The following is a 21872-nucleotide window of genomic DNA, read 5'->3' as shown; positions in this document are numbered from 1 at the left end:
ATCTATAGTATTCCACATACTGACAGCATCTCGTATAACAGGAACAGCAAAATGGAAAACGAATCTCGCACCCAATATATCTGACGTTAGACCGTTAATATGAAAGAGAATAGCTTGTACCACCAACATCTTAAACATTTGCATATAGATGAGCAACGTGGACCCTTCTCCACCCAAACACATGAAACAAGCCGATCATTCATCAATGATTTCTCCTCTTCACTACCATCATTAATATTTGACAACCTTCCTACCCAAACTCCATGGAAAATGGTGCAATCCTCCTCCTCCCTCATTACCCCCCCTTTACATCTCCTGTTCTCCCCCTTCCCCCCCCTTTACATCTCCTGTTCTCCCCCTTCCCCCCCTTTACATCTCCTGTTCTCCCCCTTCCCCCCCTTTTTACATCTCCTGTTCTCCCTCATACCCTTCTTCCCTAATCCCACAATGGGTAAATACTGAACTTCTCTGACAACATAAACTGAGGTTTACCTAATCTATATGTTTTGTTGTATCTTTACATTTACTGGAGACCCTAAGGCAAGGGGGTGACAAACTCCATTTCCCTGAGGGCCGCATCAGCATTGATTGCCCTCAAAGGGCCGGTTGTATCTGTAAGATTAGGTGTCCAGAGCACCCCACCCCCTCTATATCCGATGTAAAGAGCCCCCTCACTATCAGAAGTCAAGAGTTCCCCACCCTCCCTTACATCACAGTAAAATCAGAGGAGGGCTGGAGTCAGCTGCATGGTGAGTCCAATGGAGGAGGAGATGAGGGGGTGCTGCGGCTACTTAGATAAGTGCAGGATCTGTAGGAAGAGTCCTGTCCTCCTCTCTGTTGCTGATTGCTGACACAGGGTGGGGTGGAGATGAGGGGGGTGCCGCAGGAGAGGTATGAGGGCCACATGAAATGGCCTGGCGGGCCGCATTTGGCCCACGGGCCTTGTGTTCAACACCTATGCCCTAAGGCTAAATCAAGGAACCATTGTCAATTGGTCTGAGAAGATGGGGGTGGTGCACCTCGCCCCGGGGCACAGATTGATCCTGATTGGGGGGACCTTCCCTGCACTAAAGTTTGGTATTTCCATGACACAAAGCATGGACACCGAAGAAACCTACTAAAGCATTGTTCTGATATCGGTCTCTATGTTAATCTATCTGATACCATTTAGAAGTCACAAGGCTCAGAGAGGAAGACCAATGTTTACCTCCTCTCTGCCCTTTGCTTTATGATTTGTTTTCCTATAATCCTTTGTATTGCTATCCTGTTCTCCCTTTTGTCTTAGAAGAAAACTCAATAAAAACGATTGAAACATAAAATTTAAAGATTGTTGGTTTAATAATTTTTTCAGCACCGATCGGTCAAGCCGTCCACCGCTTACTCCTCACCCAAGCCTTCCGTCCGGACCGCCTTCTGGCCATGGCTCATGTCTTTGTCTCCACCATCCTGGGGGAATCCTTTATGACGGTCATAGATCAGCCATTGGATCTGGCATTCATCGTGGATACAGAGGTAATGAGCCTCAAAAACAAAAAAAAACTGTATTCCCAATAAAAGCAGCAGATAAAATGTAAACCTTTACTAATGAATTGATGGTTATATATTACAAATAATTTGTGTGAATTCTGATTTCCGCAGGTAAAGCCCAGCACTCCAGTACTGATGTGCTCCGTTCCCGGATATGATGCCAGCGGACGGGTGGAAGACCTGGCAGCAGAACAGAATACACAGATTACAAATATAGCCATTGGTATGGGCTGTTGGCTCTCTAAGCAGGGACGGTTACATGGGGCGGTTACATGGGGCTGTTAGTGTATTGCTGGATCTTTTGCTAATGGCAATTGTATTTTTTTTCACTTTCAGGCTCTGCAGAAGGATTCAACCAAGCAGAGAAAGCCATCAATACAGCTGTGAAGTCTGGAAGGTTGGTTCTAAAAAGTTTTTGCATTTTAGGTACTGCAGAATCCTCCGTCCCAATCAGGCCTCATAGTTTCCTCGCTCCAGCCCCCATAGTTTCCTCGCTCCAGCCCCGGGTGCAGGCTCCCAGCTGTGCCTTGTGATTGGTCACTCAGACATCCAGCTGTGCAGGATGGGAGTAAGAAATATACTCCCCATACACTACAGGAAAGGGGTAAAGTGCAGGAGTTTCATACTGGCCTACTTGGCACAGACCTGGAAGAAATACAAAGGACACCAAGATTCACATAAGAATTCACCGGCCTCTTTTTTGTACTTAGGCCGAGTTTTAGAGTTGGTTAAATTGCCTTGCTTGGCCAGAACCCATTTTCACTTTAATCTGTCTGGTAGTGCAAACATTACATGCAAAGAACAGTAAGATTGTATTGGGGTCAGTGGCCGTTACTTTGCATTGGGGTCAGTGGCCGTTACTTTGCATTGGGGTCAGTGGCCGTTACTTTGCATTGGGGTCAGTGGCCGTTACGTTGCATTGGGGTCAGTGGCCGTTACGTTGCATTGGGGTCAGTGGCCGTTACGTTGCATTGGGGTCAGTGGCCGTTACGTTGCATTGGGGTCAGTGGCCGTTACGTTGCATTGGGGTCAGTGGCCGTTACTTTGGTACCAGTTGCTGTTTGCTCTGTACCGGATTTGACAAAGAGCCTGCTCACACCTTTGTGCTGTAGTAATGTTTAATACTGCAGTGACCCAGCTGGTGTGAATGGACCTTTAGGTTCAGTTCACACTACTGCAACCTGAGTACTACTTTGATGCGACTTTGTCTTGTGCAGGTATAGATATGTAGAGAGAACCTGCGTGGGCATGTTCCCTTTCTTTTATAGCGCTCTTGCTATCAGTTTTTTTGCTAGTTATGTACCATTGGGAGTCCCACACCCCTTTCACTAATATAGGGGTAAGTCAGTAAGGCCACTATTCCCCAGTCACATCCCAGAGTACTGGGGTGTAGACACACATTTTGTGATGCATTCAGAGATAACCGCATACAGGAAGATGTCCGATCCCAATCGCCTCCATATAGAGGAGGTAACTTCCAATAAAGTCTATGGGCACGGATCTGATAGAAGCCTTGAAGTAGCACAGGATCCTTTTCTAAAGTCGGAGTGACTTCAGTAGGACCGCTCTCTATGACTTATATGGGATTTCACACGTCATGGGACTTGGGGGTCTTATAAGTCAGATCCCAAGTCATGGCGGTGTGACCTCAGCTGGATAATGTTCTATGGGTGGAATAACGGGAACATTTCTGACTGCAGGTGGGTGATGCTGAAGAATGTACATCTGGCGCCAGGCTGGCTGATGCAGCTGGAGAAGAAGCTCCACTCTCTACAACCGCATTCCTCCTTCCGACTATTTCTGACCATGGAGATCAATCCCAAGGTACAGCCTGAAAAATTGATCCAACATTAAAAATAAAACGTTTTTATCTGCTGTGTGCTGAGCCTTTAATTTCTATTCTAGGTCCCTGTGAACCTGCTGCGTGCCGGACGGATCTTTGTGTTTGAGCCTCCTCCCGGTGTGAAGGCCAACATGCTGAGAACCTTCAGCAGTATTCCAGTCTCCAGGATCTGTAAGGTACGGAAGGGAGGGCGTCACTGAGGATCCACCAATCCGCAAACTAAACATCCGTGACATCACTAAAGCTTTCTCTCAATTTCTAGGCTCCAAATGAGCGTGCCCGGCTCTACTTCCTGCTAGCTTGGTTCCATGCCATCATCCAGGAACGTCTGCGCTACGCTCCGCTGGGTTGGTCTAAGAAATATGAATTTGGTGAATCTGATCTGAGATCTGCCTGTGACACGGTGGACACCTGGTTGGATGACACGGCTAAAGTAAGTGACTGGGAGGGTAGCAATGTTTCTATGTGTGGGAGGTCATTTAAAGCCTGGCCACACTGATCAGATTTTGGGCAGTCCCTGCTAAACGGGCCGAATTTCAGAGGTCAAGCGTTTCATCGACTTCTGTCAAAGGGATGAACTGCAAAATTGCTGTAGATTAGCAGCTGCTGCCACTGCCCTGGGGGGGGGGTCAGATTCTTACCAGTCTATGGCCAGGTTTGCCCCCTGTCTACCATTGTACGTTTATAATTGGCGCAGTATACAGGGGGGGGTCCTACCAGTCTATGGCCAGGTTTGCCCCCTGTCTACCATTGTATTTTTATAATCGGCGCAGTACAATGGCGGGGTGGGGGGGGGGGTGATTCCTACCAGTCTATGGCCAGGTTTACCCCTTGCCTACCATTGTACGTTTATAAATGGCCCAGTACAATGGCAGGGTGGGGGGGGGGCAGATTCCTACCAGTCTATGGCCAGGTTTACCCCTGGTCTAACATTGTACGTTTATAAACGGCGCAGTATACAAGGGGGTTCAAACAAGCTTGCAGCTTTGAGTTGTTTTTTATAACTGGCAATCGGCTATCCTATGAAAGTGACCCCCCCCCCCCCCCCCCAATCATTGTTATCGGACCCTGAAGGTTGGACTCCCAAAAAATTGCCGGATTTAAAAAGCAGCGCTTCTGATGAGCTTTCACTGCAGAGGAATCTTTTAGCTTTGTGTGTTTTAAATGGAGAGTGACTGATTCACCACCAGAGAATGTTTAATGAAGTCACATTCACTGCTTGATAAATGGACCCCTGGGTGTTCAGCTTCCATTACTTACCTCCATCTGAATCCTTTTCCAGGGCCGCCAGAACATTTCCCCCGATAAGATCCCATGGTCTGCCCTGAAGACTCTGATGGCGCAGTCCATTTATGGAGGCCGCATTGACAACGAATTCGATCAGCGGCTGCTCAATACTTTCTTGGAGAGGCTTTTCACCACCTCAAGCTTTGATGCCGATTTTAAACTTGCTTGTAAAATCGATGGGCACAAGGACATCCAGATGCCGGATGGGATCAGGTAATTTTGTAGATATTATTCTACAGCTGTCATTTTTTCTATCACTGTTGGTAAAGTCTGAAATCCCAGTCTGTCCATTTATCTTCACCTATTAAAATTATTTTTTTGGTTTTGTGTAACGGTTTGGCACAGAGCAGCCACAATCCTTTTTCTTGTGACCCCCACCAGTGCTCCTGGTTTCTCTCCATTGACCAGGTCATCGATTCCCCCATCCCCCCTCCACCTATACTGGGGTGGTAAGGGGGTCTGGCTACCTCCCTTGGGCAGGGTGCTTTACTGGCAATGGGGGGTGGTTGCGATCGGGTGGGGCTCCTGCCACGGGGCCCCCCTTCTTGTTGGGTCTTGTCGTCCTGAGTCCCTTGGAGCCGCCATTTTGCCGAAGCCTATTCTGTGTAGGCTGGCAGCCATGTTTGTGTAGCCGCGGCGGCCATTTTTTATTAGTCCAGCATTGAATTGAGTGGTGGCCATTACTGTGGAGCCTTCTGTGCATCCATTTTAGCTGTGGGAGCCCCTCCTCCTTATCCCCTGGTGCTGACTCCTGGGCCTCTTTTCTTCCTGGACAAACACACACACGGAGTGCTTTGATCCTTGTGCTGCCTGGTGGGGTCTTCTCCCTCTCTGCTACAGGATAGGGGGGTGCTCTGTGGCTGGCGACCAGGTGGTGTTACCAGCATGGTGGGGGTGTCCCTTAGCGGTGTTTTTTTGCACTTTTTTGTGGGTTATCCTTATTTCTCATGGAGTCCTTGAAGCACATTTCCCCACTTGACCCCTTTCAGAGCCTGCGGGGGCCTCCGGGTCCCAACCATTCATTGATGCACTGACGGCGGTCCTGAAGTCCGTTGTGTCCCGGGTGGAGGTGGCTTTAGGGTGGCTCTTTCCTCTTCTTTCTATTTCTTTCTCTCTTTCCTTTTTTTTTCATTTTCTTTTTTTTTTTTCCTTTTTTTTTCATTTTCTTTTTTTTTTTTCCTTTTTTTTTTCATTTTCTTTTTTTTTTTTCCTTTTTTTTTTTTCCTTTTTTTTTCATTTTCTTTTTTTTTTTTCCTTTTCTTTTTTTTCTTTTTTCTTTTCTTTTCTTTTTTCTTTTTTTTTTTTTCCTTTTCTTTTTTTTCTTTTTTCTTTTCTTTTCTTTTTTCTTTTCTTTTTTTCTTTTCTTCTTTTTTTCTTCTTTTCTTTTTTTATTCTTTTTTTTCTTTCCTTTTTTTTTCTTTCTTTCTTTTTTTTTTTTTTTCTTTTTTTTCTTCTTTTTTTTCTTTTTTTTTTTTTTTTCTTTTTTTCTTTTCTTTTTTTTCTTAAAAAAAAAAGAAAAAAAAACTTTTATTTATTGCATTGAGGCCTTCAGAACATTACATCTGATGACGAGTGCTATACACAGGCATTGCATGAGGTTTTCAGTGTCTCCACCAGCTATATGACCTGCAGTTATGAGGGAGGAGGAATCGCTGTGGCGCACTGGACAGTCTGTGTGGTGGCTGATGGGACGTTAGTGTGAACAATCCCAAACCTAAATGAAGCCGCTGTGGGGGCGGAATGTTGTGTGTGTAAGCATGCTGCTTGTTGCATCCGAAATATGGTGATTGTATGAAGCAATGTCTAAAACAGACTTGTATTAGGGAATGTATTGCAGACATTTACTGAATGTTTGATCTTTGTTTTAACATGTAATGTTTTGTGTTTTCTTGTAGACGTGATGAGTTTGTACAGTGGGTTGAAATGCTGCCTGACACGCAGACCCCGTCCTGGCTGGGATTACCGAACAACGCAGAGAGAGTCCTCCTCACCACTTTTGGTCAGTTCAGCATATGCCTTAAACCCTTTTGGAGTTTATCCATGGGCTGCTTTACTCGCCACTCTTCCAGCTTTTCCTTCCCCGGTGTCCTCCATCTTGTTGCGGTTTATTAATGTCTTGTCACATTGTTCTTCGATTCTCCTGTAACACGCGTGTGTCTCATGATTGTGCCGCTGCAATGCGTGGTTGAAGTTGTGACTGATTTCTGTCTCTTCTCGGCCACACATTGGCGGTTGTCACCTCTGTTCTCATCCTTCAACAGTCTTGTATTTTCCTGGCATTTCTGACTCCTCTGCCTGTTAACTCTGAACTCATCCTTCTCTTTCCACTACCGCAAGAACGGAAGCCTTTTTTTTTTTAATTTTTTTTGGGCTTTCTGTTTTTGCGGTTTCCCATCATTTTGGTAGAAGTCTGTATTCAGAACTAGAACCCAACTGCAGCCAGTGCAATTGTATAGATTGCATTGGGGGCCCTAAGGCAAATGTACTGCGGCAGGTCAGCTCTATTGCATAAAATCCTGTACCTGTACGTCCTTTCATGCAGTAGTCACTAGGGGGCGTGATCTCGCACCAATTGGACATGGGGGAGCCAATCAGCAGGTCTGGCGGACCCGATGTCTGCTGGCCACCTGCAATTCTTCCCGAGAGAGGCAGAACAGCGGTCTGGCTATGTAAACAAGGCAGATCACAGTTGTGACCGGGGAGAAGATGGAGATCTTTCATTCCTAAGCAGGAACACGGATCTGTCTCTTCACCCCCCCCCCCCCACACACACACTCACACACAGTTAGCAAGCACTCCCTAGGGACACATTTAACCCTTTGATCGCCTCTGATGTTAACCCCTTTCCTGCCAGTGTCATTAGTACAGTGATAAAAATATGCACCGTCACTGATCACTCTAATGTCACTGGTCCCCCCAAAAAAGTGTCCGGTGTCTGATTTGTCTTCTGCAGTCCTGCTAAAAATCACTGATCGCCGCCATTACTAGTTAAAAAAATTAAAATGACATAAAAAAAAATCCCATAGTTTTGTTGACCCTAACTTTTTGCGCTAACCAATCAATATACGGTTAACAAAAATATGTAGCTGAATACATATTGGCCTAAATTGAGGAATTTTTATTTTATAGCCGAAAGTTAAAATAAATAAATAAAAAAAATATATATATAAAATTCTAAATTGTCCCTTTTTGTTTTTAGCGCAAAAAATAAAAACTGCAGAGGTGATCAAATGCCACCAAAAGCTCTATTTTTGGGGGAAAAAAGGACATAAATTTTATTAGGGTACAGCGGCGCACGACTGCGCGTATGTCAGTTAAAGTAACGCAGTGCCGAATCGCAAAGAAATTGCCTGGTTATTAAGAGGGTAAAACCTTCCGGGGCTGAAGTGGTTAAACATGGGTTCCTATAGAACACGTTCACAGCAATGCGATTTTATGGCTCTGCGTTTTTGGAAAGGGTTAGAGACTTTTTTAAAATCCAAAATGCTTTTTGCAATTCAATAGACTTCATTGGAGAAGCTGCAGAAAAGTATTTTGTGCATTTTTGCCACGATTTGGGTTTTTCCTTTTTAAATCTGCCCAGCAACAAATTTGCCAAAACAAAAATGCAAATCGTGATTAAAAAAAGCTGCATAAATTCTCAAAAGCAACATACGTAGGTGTAAATGGAGCCTTACGCTTCTATTCAGGGTGTGACATATTCAATGGCCCCAATCCTGGTTTAATCTCCCAGGCGGTATTCACTCGGTTACTCTGTAGTGAAACTTCCCTTGTCCCTGCGATCCCTGATGTCCTTCCGGCTGATGCCGGTGTTCTATCAGATTCTGCAACCGAAAGTGATGCTGGTATGAAAAAACTTACTGCGCATGCGCTCCTACATGGCTGCTATGCGTTCCAATAGCTTTGCTTTTTTTTTTTTTTTAATCAGAAACAAAGTTTATTAAAAGAAAACAAGAACTTACAGGCCGCACAAAACGTACTGCTTTACAAAAGGAGAATTGACAATCGGATAACATTAGTATCTCCCAAAGGAATCCAATAGCGTTGCTAATGTGACAGAACACGAAGCAGCGGCAGACATCTTCTTACACCCAGGCAACTCTTGCATTACAGCCCCATTTTAACAGAAAACTCACCTTCTATACTGAAATAGACTATTTCTCTGCGACCGAGTGAAATAGTCGATTTTAACATATAATCAGTTAGTTGCTGACCAAGTGCAGGGTGTACCAAGATGGCCGTCGCCACCTTCTACCTGCAGGTTACTCGCTATATTTACTATATTGCAAGAATAGAAATGTAATCCTGTTATTCAGTATATAAGGAGCGTTCACTGCTAAAATAAATGTAAAATTCAAGACTTGGCTGGGTGTAAGAAGATGGCCGCCGCTGCTTCCTGTTCTGTCACATTGGGAAAGCTGTTTGAACGCATGGCGCATCCGCAGTAAGTTTTTCTCGTCCGAATGTCCCTTCCGGTTGCAGAATTTGATAGGTAGCGGTATTCTGATAGAACGGCATCAGTCTTCCGGGTTCCCTTCCCTGCGAGCACCACGATTCAGAGTGGAATCGGGCGGGAAATTAAAAAAAAGTGCACAAAACATAACATGATACATTGTGATCTGTTAGGATTACATTACCATATCAAACCATTTCACCTCCGCTTTCTCCCCAGTGCCCTGCCTCCACTGTTATGGTTTTAATTTTTTTAATTCTTTTATTTATATTAATAATTTTATTAAACAGTTTTTTTATTCACTTTTACTGTTTCTTTTCTAAGAATTACAAGCCTACAATATAAAACAATTTCCATGCAAAACAATGTACCGCTTTTGACATTACAGAATACTGACATAATCAGACCGCCAGGGAGGTTGATGGGGGATCTTATGATCTTAAGGCCCCCCCATTATCTAATGGGGATCTTCTCCCCCCGCAAGCTGTAAGTCTGAAAAATAAAACCAGCGGCCATGCAGGGCTCCACTATACAACCGCGTCATCCACTCAGTGTTCTCTGAATGGGAGAACTACAAGGTCCAGCAGCCTTGGGGCTGTCTGCTTTTACTACTGTGCAATGTGTATTTTGGAGCTTGTAAAGCATTGCATTGCACGCAACCGTCAGCCAGTCTCCTTCAGATCTGTCAGTGTATGTGTCTGTACCGGTGAGCAGATACGCTGATAGGAAGAATCAATAAACTACCAGAGCCCTCCACAGCACCGTGGTAAATCAGTGAGGACTACAAGCCGACCACCACTAAGGATATCGGTGCTTGTAGTTCATTCATGAATGAATGAATGGCCGTGTGGGGGAGGGGTGTCGGTCATTCGTACAGTTTTGGCTGGGATTAGATGTTTGATAAATAGAGGATTTTAGATGACACTCTTCAGACAGAGAACCTTCAGGTTGTCCCCCTGTGCACACGTTTGGATCGTCCTCCAGCCCCGTTCTTTTGTTGTGCTTTTTTGTGTTCTTTTTGTGTTTTTGTTTCAGATTGAGTTTAGTTTGCTTTACTTTGGCCTGCATGTTTTTGTTTTCTCCCCTCTGTGGTTCAGGCATTGATATGATCAGTAAAATGCTGAAAATGCAAATGCTGGAGGATGAGGACGACTTGGCGTACGCAGAGACAGAGAAGAAGCAGAGGAAGGACTCCACGTCTGACGGGCGCCCGGCCTGGATGAGAACCTTGCACACCACTGCCTGCAACTGGCTGCACGTCATTCCACAGTCCCTCAACCACCTCAAACGCACCGTGGAGAACATAAAGGTTAGTGGACAAAAAAGGGTGATGGGCCTTTCAAAGGAAGTCTATGGGGGTGCAAGGTGTGAGAAGCCTCAGGTGGAAGTTGCTGTTAAAAACAGTTTGCAGACTAAAGTCTGTCAACCCTGTCCTGGGCCTGGTAAGCCGCTCTGTGACTGAGGAATAGCAGTTCCCATCTGAGGATAATTCAGCTGCTGCAGGTATGGTGACCGCTCCTCCTTGTATCCTTGTAGGTGTGGTGGCCGCTCCTCCTTGTAGGTGTGGTGGCCGCTCCTCCTTGTAGGTGTGGTGGCCGCTCCTCCTTGTAGGTGTGGTGGCCGCTCCTCCTTGTAGGTGTGGTGGCCGCTCCTCCTTGTAGGTGTGGTGGCCGCTCCTCCTTGTAGGTGTGGTGGCCGCTCCTCCTTGTAGGTGTGGTGGCCGCTCCTCCTTGTAGGTGTGGTGGCCGCTCCTCCTTGTAGGTGTGGTGGCCGCCCCTCCTTGTAGGTGTGGGGGGCCGCCCCTCCTTGTAGGTGTGGTGGGCCGCCGCTCCTTGTAGGTGTGGTGGGCCGCCGCTCCTTGTAGGTGTGGTGGGCCGCCCCTCCTTGTAGGTGTGGTGGGCCGCCCCTCCTTGTAGGTGTGGTGGGCCGCCCCTCCTTGTAGGTGTGGTGGGCCGCCCCTCCTTGTAGGTGTGGTGGGCCGCCCCTCCTTGTAGGTGTGGTGGGCCGCCCCTCCTTGTAGGTGTGGTGGGCCGCCCCTCCTTGTAGGTGTGGTGGGCCGCCCCTCCTTGTAGGTGTGGTGGGCCGCCCCTCCTTGTAGGTGTGGTGGGCCGCCCCTCCTTGTAGGTGTGGTGGGCCGCCCCTCCTTGTAGGTGTGGTGGGCCGCCCCTCCTTGTAGGTGTGGTGGGCCGCCCCTCCTTGTAGGTGTGGTGGGCCGCCCCTCCTTGTAGGTGTGGTGGGCCGCCCCTCCTTGTATCTTCATTGAAGGACAAAGCTGGATCTTCAGATTGTAACGGATGGGTGTGCAGTTTCCAGTTATGAGTTGTATGATGACTGGGTGCTCTGGGGACATTCCCTTCCTCTGCCGTGACCTCTGGGGCGCTTCCCGCTCACGGATTTTTGGCATTGTCAGTACGAGGCCACAGTCCTGGAAGCCTCTGTTTTCAGCCCATAATGCAGTCCATGCGGTATCAGGGTCCTGGGGAGCCCCCTTTGTCCTTTTTCTGACTCTCAATAGCTGGTTGGGGAGGGCCCGCATTGAGTGGGTGTTATTGCAATTAGCCCTTAGGTGTACTTTTTCCATTGCCTGCATCCATGTCTGAGGCCTCGGACGAGATCTCCTTTTCTCCTGGGGACCTGGATTGAGGGCCTTTTTTTCTGTCAGTGGGAATAGTTCCTATCAATACCTGCTTGGAAGGACTCTGAGGCCAATTGAGAGCCCAGAGCAATCTAGGCTGGAGAGACTTTTTCAGAAACCAAGCTTCACCGAAGAGCCCAACGGAGGCTTCCAGGACTCTGGGCGTGTATGGGGCAATGTGTTGAAAAGGTCAGAGCTGGAATCCAGCACACCAGACAGGCTGTGACTGGCACAGGAAGGGAGAGGATCTCCATACCCAGAGCACCCGTCCACTGCTAGATAGGGAGCAATTCCCAAAAGAGAACTAAACACCAATCTGTGATGATCTAAAGCAGTGTTTCTCAACTCCTGTCCTCAGGATCCACTAACAGGCCAGGTTTGCAGGATCACTGAAATACATACCAGGTGATATAATTTGCTTCTCCGTGATTTCTGTATCCTAGTCTGCATCTCCCCAAGGTAATACCTAAAATCTGGCCTGTTAGTGGGTCCTGGGGACAGGAGAGGAGAACCACTGATCTAAAGATCCAACTTTGCACTGTAATGAACCTGGCGAAAAATTTTACACTGTGCACACAAGTCCCTTTTTTTTTTTTTTTTTCCTCCTTTACCTGTCCTGCCATAGTCCTACCTGCTCTCCCTTAGTTTGTGAGTGAAGCTGGAATCCCAGCGTCCGCCAAGCTGTGACTTGGCTTTTATACCGAATAGTCTTGGTAGTAACTAGTGTGTCATGGGAAGGTGAGGCCTTGACTTTGATTCCTATAGTTGGTGTAACGGAATTGCGACCCCCCCCCCCCCCACCCCCCCCCCCACAATGTGCTTCCGTCAGAATACCGCTCCCTTCAGTCTTGAACATGGATATCCGATCTAGCCGAGAATAGCTTGTCTAAGATCTGAAACATTTATTGAACAAACTCACATATATATATATATATATATATATATATATATATATATATATATATATATGTATGTGTATGCCCCTCCAGGTCAGGTGCCTGATTACATTATCATATGCAGATGAGCTTGTGTACAGAAATATAATTAACCTGAGCTAATTATCTAGCCATCTGGACAGAAACAATAGGTGAATGAGAATCCACATCTAGACAATGTTATAATTAACATGTTAATTAACTTGGCACTGCAACAAGGCTAAAACAAAATACATAACGCATCATCCTACGTATAAACACGGAACACCTTATTAAACAGACAATAGCAGGAGACCTCAGTAGCAGAATGTCCCTCTCCTACTTTAAAGTACATAGAATCCACATCTAAGCAATGCTTTGATTATTTAGGAGTCAGACTTCATGGTAACAGGTATAGGTCTCACAGTGTAAAGTGGGATTCAATCTTCATATATTTATTGAGAAATGTTATTGATAAATATTTCTTTCCCATTTGAAGTAATCCAAACCATTTTCTCAGTGTTCATTCAGTAGTTGTCCATTTTCTTGGTAACCCTGTGCCCCTAATAGACACAGGGTGAGTTACACATAGGAGGGGGCTTAGGGAGCTGAGAGGGAGATTTTCCAACCTCTCTAAGGTAAGCTGGGTTCCATGGGCCCATAGTCAGTAGGCGAGAGGTTAGCCTGCAGTCCCCTCCACAAGCCCCTGTCCTGAATGAGTTTGTCACAGTTGGTGTTTGCAAATCTGCCCAGAATTTATGGGATGCTGGAAACGGGTGCCTGCAGATACCGGATATTTTATATGGAAAGGGTTATGTTCAGATATTTGGTGTTGGGGTGCAAAGTCTCTATGGCGCAATAAAACGTGCTAATCTGAGGATCTGCAAACCTCAGATGAACCCTGAAATCTTCACTGACTATGTGAAGGCCATCAGATAGCTTTATGATGATTTGTCCATACAGGACATCTGCTATGCTCCGCCTTGATGTGTTTACTGGAAATGTTCACCTGTATTCTCCTTGCAGGATCCGCTCTTCAGGTTCTTTGAACGAGAAGTCAAGATGGGTGCCAAATTACTGCAGGATGTGCGCCAAGATCTCACCGATGTCGTCCAGGTCTGTGAAGGAAAGAAGAAGCAGACGAACTACCTGCGCACACTGATCAATGAGCTAGTGAAAGGTAAGTGGCCAGGACAGATTCTACCTCATCTTCTGGGGTCCCCCACGGGCACTCTCTGCTTCTCTTCTGTGACTGCCCCCACAGCAAGCTGGCTGATATGGGGGCACTCATACTGGCATGCTCCTGAGCAGAGCGGTGTACGTCAATAGACCCACACAGCGTCTCCGCCTGATCCACCAGAGCTAGAGCCCCAAAGTATATGGAATCATTGAAAATGTTTGTCCTTTTTCCTGCAGGCATCTTACCTCGAAGTTGGTCTCGTTTCACCGTCCCAGCCGGGCTGACGGTCATTCAGTGGGTGGCCGATTTCAGTGACCGCATTAAACAGCTTCAGAACATTTCTCAGGCAGCTGCTGCCAGCGGAGCCAAGGAACTAAAGGTAGGTCAATTGATTGCATGTGGTGCGATATACGATATACAATCTACTAGTGATCGACCGATATCGGTTTTTCGTTTGCCAATATTTTCTTCTTTTTTTTTTTTCACTTGACAGGTACTCTTGTGGAGGGATCTGGGGGTCTAACCCCAAACCCCTTCTCTGCACTTGAAAGCATTCAAAACGCCAAGTTTGGCTGTTTTGAATGCTGTCATTTTTTTTAATATGGCACAGAGTACCCGGAAGTCACTTCCGGGTTTTTACATGGAGACCCAATCAGAGCCAAATGCGGCGTTGATCGGGTCTTTAGTAGCCATGCAGGCTGGTTGCCCCGGTCTCCTGGTGGGACGGGAGACCCGGGCGAGGCGTGGAAGGGTGGCGGAAGGGGGACGGCCCCTCCATTCCTTGTAATGACAGCAGAGTGGCTTCTCAGCCGCATCGGTTGTCATTACAAGACAACCGACCGCTGACTATGGACGCCGGTACCGGGGTGATGCCTCTAGCTGCAGCCATCACTCCGGCACAATCACTTTCCCGAAATATGGGCAATATTGGTCACCTTGGTGGCCGATTCAATATATCTGCCCTTGATGTATCGGCTTTGCCGATAATCGGTAGATCACTACAATCTACATGTAATGTCATCACCAACATGGAGTAACAAGCTTCTCGACAGACTTAAGATAACTCGGGATTTTGGGTTTACAAGCAGTCAGACACTTCTGTAATGTTTCACACTTTGGATGTAGCTCTACTTTTATTTCAGTTTCTGGTCCATTTTCTGTTCCACAGAACCTCCACGTGTGGTTGGGTGGTCTGTTTGTCCCTGAAGCCTACATCACCGCCACCAGGCAATACGTGGCCCAGGCTAACAGCTGGTCGCTGGAAGAGCTCTGCCTGGAAGTCAGCGTGACCACTACCCAGAATGCCGTGCTGGATGCTTACAGCTTCGGAGTGACAGGTATGCCCAGCTGCCTGATGTATACATATTGCACTGGCATGATTGTCCTAATATTGCACAGGCATGATTGTCCTAATATTGCACAGGCATGATTGCCCTAATATTGCACAGGCATGATTGCCCTAATATTGCACAGGCATGATTGCCCTAATATTGCACAGGCATGATTGCCCTAATATTGCACAGGCATGATTGCCTTAATATTGCACTGTGGAAAGGGGCAGTACACCTTCCTGCAAAAAAGGCTCAACTGAGGCTTCAGCAGATTTTCAATGCAGCTCTTGGAGGGGAGTTTAGCTTGAAGGGAGACCCAGAGAGTAGAGAAAGGAAGAAGTCTTGAGAGGGAGAAGACTCTGTAGTCTGTTCTTTGGCTTCTTCTGCTGAGACGATGGGTAATCTTGCCACCAGTGGCATCCTTGTCATCATGACTTGGCCTGAAAAGACATCCCTTGAAGGTCATCCAGGACAAAGTCTCTGCAATGAAGTGCTGGAGATAAAGTGCCCCCTCCTCTAATTTACTGCCATGTGACAAGGTTTTTAGCACACGGTCACACCTGAGATTTGGTGTTCAGGTCCAACCACAGCAGCAGTTGGGTTTTGTTTTTTTCTAAGTGACAGCCAGATGAGGGTGAAGGGAGCTCTGCCAACTATAGAAAAGGCTTGTGCCACTTATGAGGCTGGGTTCACACTGATGCGATGCCGGAACCACAGCGATTCCTGTGCAGGCACTGCTCTCTGCAAACTGTTACGGGTGTCGGTGTAAAGTTAATGACCCCCCATGCAGTGCAAACTGTGGGATCGAATCGCATGGGTCTGAACACCCATGCAATCTGATTCCAGTGCGGACCAAAAAAGGCAGCAATTTGGTCTAAACGTGATGTAAATTCAGCCATACAAACTTTATTTACATCGTATGTGATGTGTACAGCAATGCTGTGCGAATCATATGCGATGTCTGGCAGCGCACAAGTGTGAACCCAGCCTCAAACCTTTATATTCTGCTGCATCCTCTACTGGGATGGAAGTATCTTGAGGTGGGACGCGGCCCTATCCACAGTGGGAATAGACCACTTCTGTACAAAACCAACATAAGAGATACAAGGCTGATTTGCTGGGGGGGGGGGGGGGGATCTCTGTCCCCAGGTCACTCCACTTAGTTAATGTGGCACACGCTGTTTCTGGCATTTTATTCTGTCATTTATAATGGTGCAGAGAGTTTAGTCCCTCAGTTTTTGTGGAATGGTTAAGAAAAGTTGTTTGGCTTTACTAATTTCTAAAATTTAATCACATTTTAGGTCTCAAACTTCAAGGAGCGACCTGTACCAACAACAAGCTGTCCCTTTCTAACGCCATCTCTACGGCGCTGGCTCTTACACAGCTGCGCTGGTCCAGACAGACCAACGCTGAGAAGAAGGCCAATGTGGTGAGTAGAACTCCAGAGTAGAGATGGGTAAAGCCAATAGACTTTTCTGCAAATTAGTTCGCTAGTGTGAAAGGGGCCTTAATCGGGCAGCCTATCAGGTTTTTCAGGCGGACCCGATCAGACCCTCCATTCTCCTCTATGGAGACACGTCTGTTTACACCCACCGACATCCTATCTACTAAAAACAGATGGGTGGGGGATCCGTTCCCCATCTGTTGATTGGATGGCAGTCAGGTGGTCCCCTTACATCTAGTAGAAAAGGAAAGTCCAAGACGCCCTGAGGACCACCTGACTGCCATCCAATCGACGAATGGGGAACGGATCCCCCACCCATCTGTTTTTAGCGGATAGGATGGCGTGAAAAGGAAGAAGTAATTCATCCAGGTGACAGACCCTTCCCCAGTGTATATATACTGTACTCACCTGAAATATATGACCAGAAGGTCAAACAAGCCATTCCCATAAAGGGTAAATCCAAAGGCAATGGACTCCAACTTCACCCAATCACTAACCAGGCTAAAGATAGGGACTTTATCTCCTCCAGGGATAACTTTTATCAGGTCCTGTCCTCAGCGGTCACTGTAGAAGAGTCCTCGGCCTGTGATCAGGACATACAGGGGTCCCCTTCACCTGTCAGGCCAGAGCACCACTTCCAAGTTTCCTCCAAGAGGGAAGACTTGTTCTGGCCTGACAGGTGAAGGGGGGACCCCTGTATGTCCTGATCACAGGCCACGGCCTCTTCTACAGGGACCACTGAGGACAGGACCTGATACAAGTCATCCATGGAGGAGATATCTTTAGCCTGATTAGTGATTGCGTGAAGTTGGAGTCCATTGTCTTCAGATTTACCGTTTAAGGGAATGCTTGTTTGACCTGCTGGTAACAGAGCACATCTATTTCAGGTGAGCGGGGTGTATATACACTGGGGAAGGAAGGGGTGTATATACACTGGTGAAGGGTCTGTCACCTGGATGAATTCTTCCTTTCACACACTGATTTGGATTGCTTGGATCCTCTGGGCGTCTTGGATTTTCCTTTTCTACTAAATTTTTATATTTTAGAAATATTTTTAGTGCGCTGCAGTTTTATAATTTATTTATGTTTGAGGTTATTTACCGTTGCATTCGTATGGTAGGAATCCATTTGCGCTGATTGTATTACTATTTTTATATCGGTCCCCTTACATTCTCCTGCCCATAGAGGAGAGAGGTCTGCTCTGCATTAAGTGGACACAGACCACCAGCAATCCGAAAAACAATCAGATCTTCAGCTCACAGCCATCTTTCTTTCTTTATTTTTAGGTCACTCTTCCGGTTTACCTGAACTTCACTCGGGCCGATTTGATCTTTACGGTTGACTTTGAAATCGCCACGAAGGAAGACCCTCACAGCTTCTATGAGCGCGGCGTGGCCATCCTGAGCACAGAGTAGACGCCGGCCCTCATTTCTGTTTCCAGTTTTTATGTTCTGCATACAAGAAAGAGAAGAAAGTTTTATGTCAGGTGGTGGAAGGAATGTGAGAAGCGGAAGGAATACATTGAAGTGTATATAGAGGGTCAGGGAGGTGATTGGTTATATGGAGAGAGGTATATAGAGGGTCGGGGAGGTGATTGGTTATATGGAGAGAGGTATAGAGGGGGTCGGGGAGGTGATTCGTTGTATGGAGAGAGGATTTGGTAGGTTCACATTTAGACGGTGAGAAGGATGCAGGTTTGTTCGTATTTTATAACAGAAATAATTGGTGACATCGAACATTTATTGTCTTCTCGGTTTATGGAACCGTTATCCTGTATACCGTGTTCACTGCAGTTTAGGAAAAGTGTGCCGCTTTAAATGTTTTTGTAGTAATCTGTGAAATGTCCACATTTTATCCGAATAAATATTCAGTACGCGATTTTGTGTGCGTTTTGATTCTTCTGTATTTACAGCTGAAGGCAACCGAAAAATCAGAAGATACCTTTTATAGCGCAAAGAGTAAGCTTGAACCGTTAATGAGAACATCCAGAGGCGTAATTAGAACCTTCAGGGCCCCGATGCAAGAAACATTAAAGGGCCCTCCTGGCCGGGGGGCCCTTACCTTCAAGCCTGAGGCTCTTCTCACTGAGCCTGGGGCCCTTTTATTATGGTTCCGCAGTGGGCCCCCTTCCTGCCATCTTGGGGCCTCCCCGCGGTGGTGGAATGCCAGAGCTTGGTAACAACAAGTGTGACCTTTGCAATCCTGGAAGTTCACCCACTGGTGTCAGTCATTTTTATTTTTTGGTATTTTAATTGTATTTTTAATCATTTTATTTTTTTTACATTAATCATTTTATTTTTTTTACAATGTGACTGACTATGACTCTGTCCATTCAGAAAAGGAAGGAGCTGTATTGTGACACATCCCCTGCAGCAGCCAGCAGGAGAGGGAAGGGAGAACAGTGTGTGTGGGGGGGGGGGCAGGGGAGCACACAGGGGCCCAGAGACAGTAGAACACAAGTGAACTGGATAGGAGGGGTGGTGGGGGCAGCATACAGAGGAACCAATCTCCTCCTCCTTTTTCCTTCTGTAGCTGCAGGGGAAAAATGTACAGTGATTTCTCTACATGCTGCCCCTCTCCTATCCAGGTGTACAGGTCCCCTGGAGCATGGGGTCCGGTTGCAATTGCGACCCCTGTAGTTACGCCCCTGGGCACATCAAGTGTGTTCAACTTGTACTGCTCTGCTCATTACTGCCGTCTGATGGCTGCTTTGGTTCATTACAGGCACTATATACCTGAAAAGATGTTGAGTGGCCTTTGCCTGGGTTTTACTAATAAAGACATGGCATGCTGCACTTAGATTACGCCCTCTTGTCTTTAACCTAAATGATATCCCTGACTTCTTGCATATCTTGGAAACTTAGGTGTAGAGACCTCACTGCTCCAGTTCCTACCTTACATGTCTCACTCAAGCAGGAAGGATGGTGCTGCCTTTTATAGGATTTTTATTTTTTCTTGTGGCCCTTCAACAAATAGGAATGTTTGTGTGTCATCAGAGTGTACGGTGTACACCAACCGTATTCTGTGCCATGTCCTATGTTATAATGCAAAATGGGAATTGGAGGAGGATTTGGACTTTAGTTACATAGTTAGGTTGAAAAAAGAGACAAGTCCATCTAGTTCAACTAATAAAAGGGAAAAAAACATACAATCCCATATACACAATCCTATACCTGCTGCTGATCCAGAGGAAGGTGAAAAAACCCCAGCAAAGCATGATCCAATTTACTACAGCAGGAGAAAAATTCCTTCCTGATCCCCCGAGAGGTAAAAGGATACTCCCCTGGATCAACTTTTACCCATAAATATTAGTAGCCATTTATATTATGTACACCTAGAAGAGAGAGAATAGGAAAGCTAGCCGGATAATGACAGAGCGCGGATCATCAAACTGTAACAGCTTTAATTGTAATTGCCGGGCGCTCGCCGACACACACAGTCCCGCCTCCTAGCCCGGCTTCTTTGATAGACAGAACACAAAGGAGCTGGGCTAGGAGGCGGGACTGTGTCGGCAAGCACCTGGCAATTACAATTAACCACTTCCCGCCCGCCCTATTACAAAATGACGGCGGGAATGTGGTTGTGTTATCCTGACCGGACGTCATATGACGGCGGCAGGATAACACCGCTCTGGGCGCCCCCCGGGGGCGCGCAGAGCGGTGATGGGAGGTGTCAGTCTGACACCCTGCACCTCCGATCTTGGTAAAGAGCCTCTGACGGAGGCTCTTTACCATGTGATCAGCCGTGTCCAATCACGGCTGGTCACATAGTAAAACAGGAACAGCCGTTGATCGGCTTTCCTTAGTTCGTGCCTGACAGGCACGAGTAAAGGAGCGCCGATCGGCGGCTCCCCTGACAGGGGGGGGGTCGGCACTGGTAATCAGATCATTGATTACCAGTGCAGACCCTCGGGGGGGGGGGGGGGATGCCACTAGAACCCCCAGGGATGCCCACTATGACCCCAGGGATGCCCACTATGACCCCAGGAATGCCCACTATGGCCACCAGGGATGGCAATCAGGGCTCAGGGAGCCCCCCATTGCCCTCCCCATCAGTGATGCCCACCAGTGTCCTCCCGATCAGTGCTGCCCACAAGTGCCCATCATTGCCATCCTTTAGCGTCGCCCACCAGTGCCCATTATTGCCCACCAGTGCCGCCTATCAGTGCCCATCAGTGCCCACCAGTGCTGCCTATCAGTGCCCACCAGTGCCGCCTATCAGTGCCCACCAATGCCGCCTATCAGTGCCCAGCAGTGCCGCCTATCAGTGCCCACCAATGCTGCATATCAGTGCCACCCCATCAGTGCCACCCCATCATTGCCTCCTCATCAGTGCCTGTCAGTGCAGTCTCATCAGTGCAGGAAAAAACTTATTTATTTACAAAATTGTATAACATAAACAAAAAACTTTTTTTTTTTTTTTCAAACTTTTCTGTCTTTTTTTTATTTGTTTAGCAAAAAGTAAAAATCGCACAGGTGATCAAATACCACCAAAAGAAAGCTCTGTTTGTGGGGGGAAAATTATATAAATTTGGTGTAAGTACAGTGTTGCATGACCGCGCAATTGTCATTCAAAATGCAACAGCGCTAAAAGGGGAAAATTGGCCTGGGCGGGAAGTGCCCTGTATTAAAGTGGTTAAAGCGGTTACAGTTTGATGATCCGCGCTCTGTCATTATCCGGCCAGCAGTGGCAAAGTGGGGGGGAGGGGTGTCAAGCCGGTACTCGCGCCGATCATCTCCTCTGGTCATCAGCTGCTCCCTCAGTCTGTGCTGCGCTGCTCGCGGGGGCGGTAAGAAGGTGAGCGCACAAGGATTGAGCAGCCTCCCTGTGTGAATGGATAGGAGGAGCGGTGGGGCGGCTGCATATAGAGCCGCTGGATGCCTGAATCTCCTCTCTGCAGGCATTCAGCAGTTGCAGGAGGAATATGGAAAGATCAATTCCTCTATATGCAGCCGCTTCATCCCCCTCCTATCCAACTTTCTTTTTTTCTTTTGCTAGCCCCCTCCCAGTGCTCTTCAGCCTCCCCCCCGCCCTCCAGACCCTTGATGGGCACTGAAAATGTTAATATTTATTTTTGTAACTTCTGCATTAATGCAAAAACATTTTACAGTGTAATTTTATGAGGGCGTTTTTAAGGGTGGAGCAGGTTAGGAGTTGGGTGGGGAAACTGGTGGTGAGTAACCTTTAAGCCCCGGTTCACACTACTGCGTGTGCGGGGTTCGCATGTCATGTCGGAGCGCACTGCTCCGACATGACAT

General features: G+C 47.1%; 1 protein-coding gene across 3 annotated transcripts in view; it reads left to right on the top strand.

The window, feature by feature from the left end:
- Positions 1-18266, top strand: part of DYNC1H1 (dynein cytoplasmic 1 heavy chain 1) — a gene marked incomplete at its 5' end in the record, with an annotated part of 112337 nt that extends 94071 nt beyond the window's left edge. For 2 of the 3 annotated variants that reach the window (XM_082275242.1, XM_082275241.1), the window contains 14 exons: positions 1352-1512; positions 1639-1750; positions 1864-1924; positions 3228-3351; positions 3433-3546; positions 3633-3803; positions 4653-4870; positions 6553-6656; positions 10208-10419; positions 13686-13839; positions 14076-14218; positions 15008-15176; positions 16472-16599; positions 17901-18180. In XM_082275242.1, coding sequence (XP_082131368.1) covers positions 1352-1512; positions 1639-1750; positions 1864-1924; positions 3228-3351; positions 3433-3546; positions 3633-3803; positions 4653-4870; positions 6553-6656; positions 10208-10419; positions 13686-13839; positions 14076-14218; positions 15008-15176; positions 16472-16599; positions 17901-18029 — 2000 coding nt within the window. In that variant the 3' untranslated portion in view covers positions 18030-18180. The other variant, XR_014226067.1, reaches the window with a different exon arrangement.
- Positions 18267-21872: the final 3606 nt, after the last annotated feature.

This window comes from Pelophylax lessonae, assembly GCF_965119305.1.
Source record: "Pelophylax lessonae genome assembly, chromosome: 13".
Taxonomy (NCBI): Eukaryota; Metazoa; Chordata; class Amphibia; order Anura; family Ranidae; genus Pelophylax; species Pelophylax lessonae.
The sequence above is the reverse complement of the archived record's forward strand: the minus strand, read 5'-3'. Positions and strand labels throughout refer to the sequence as shown.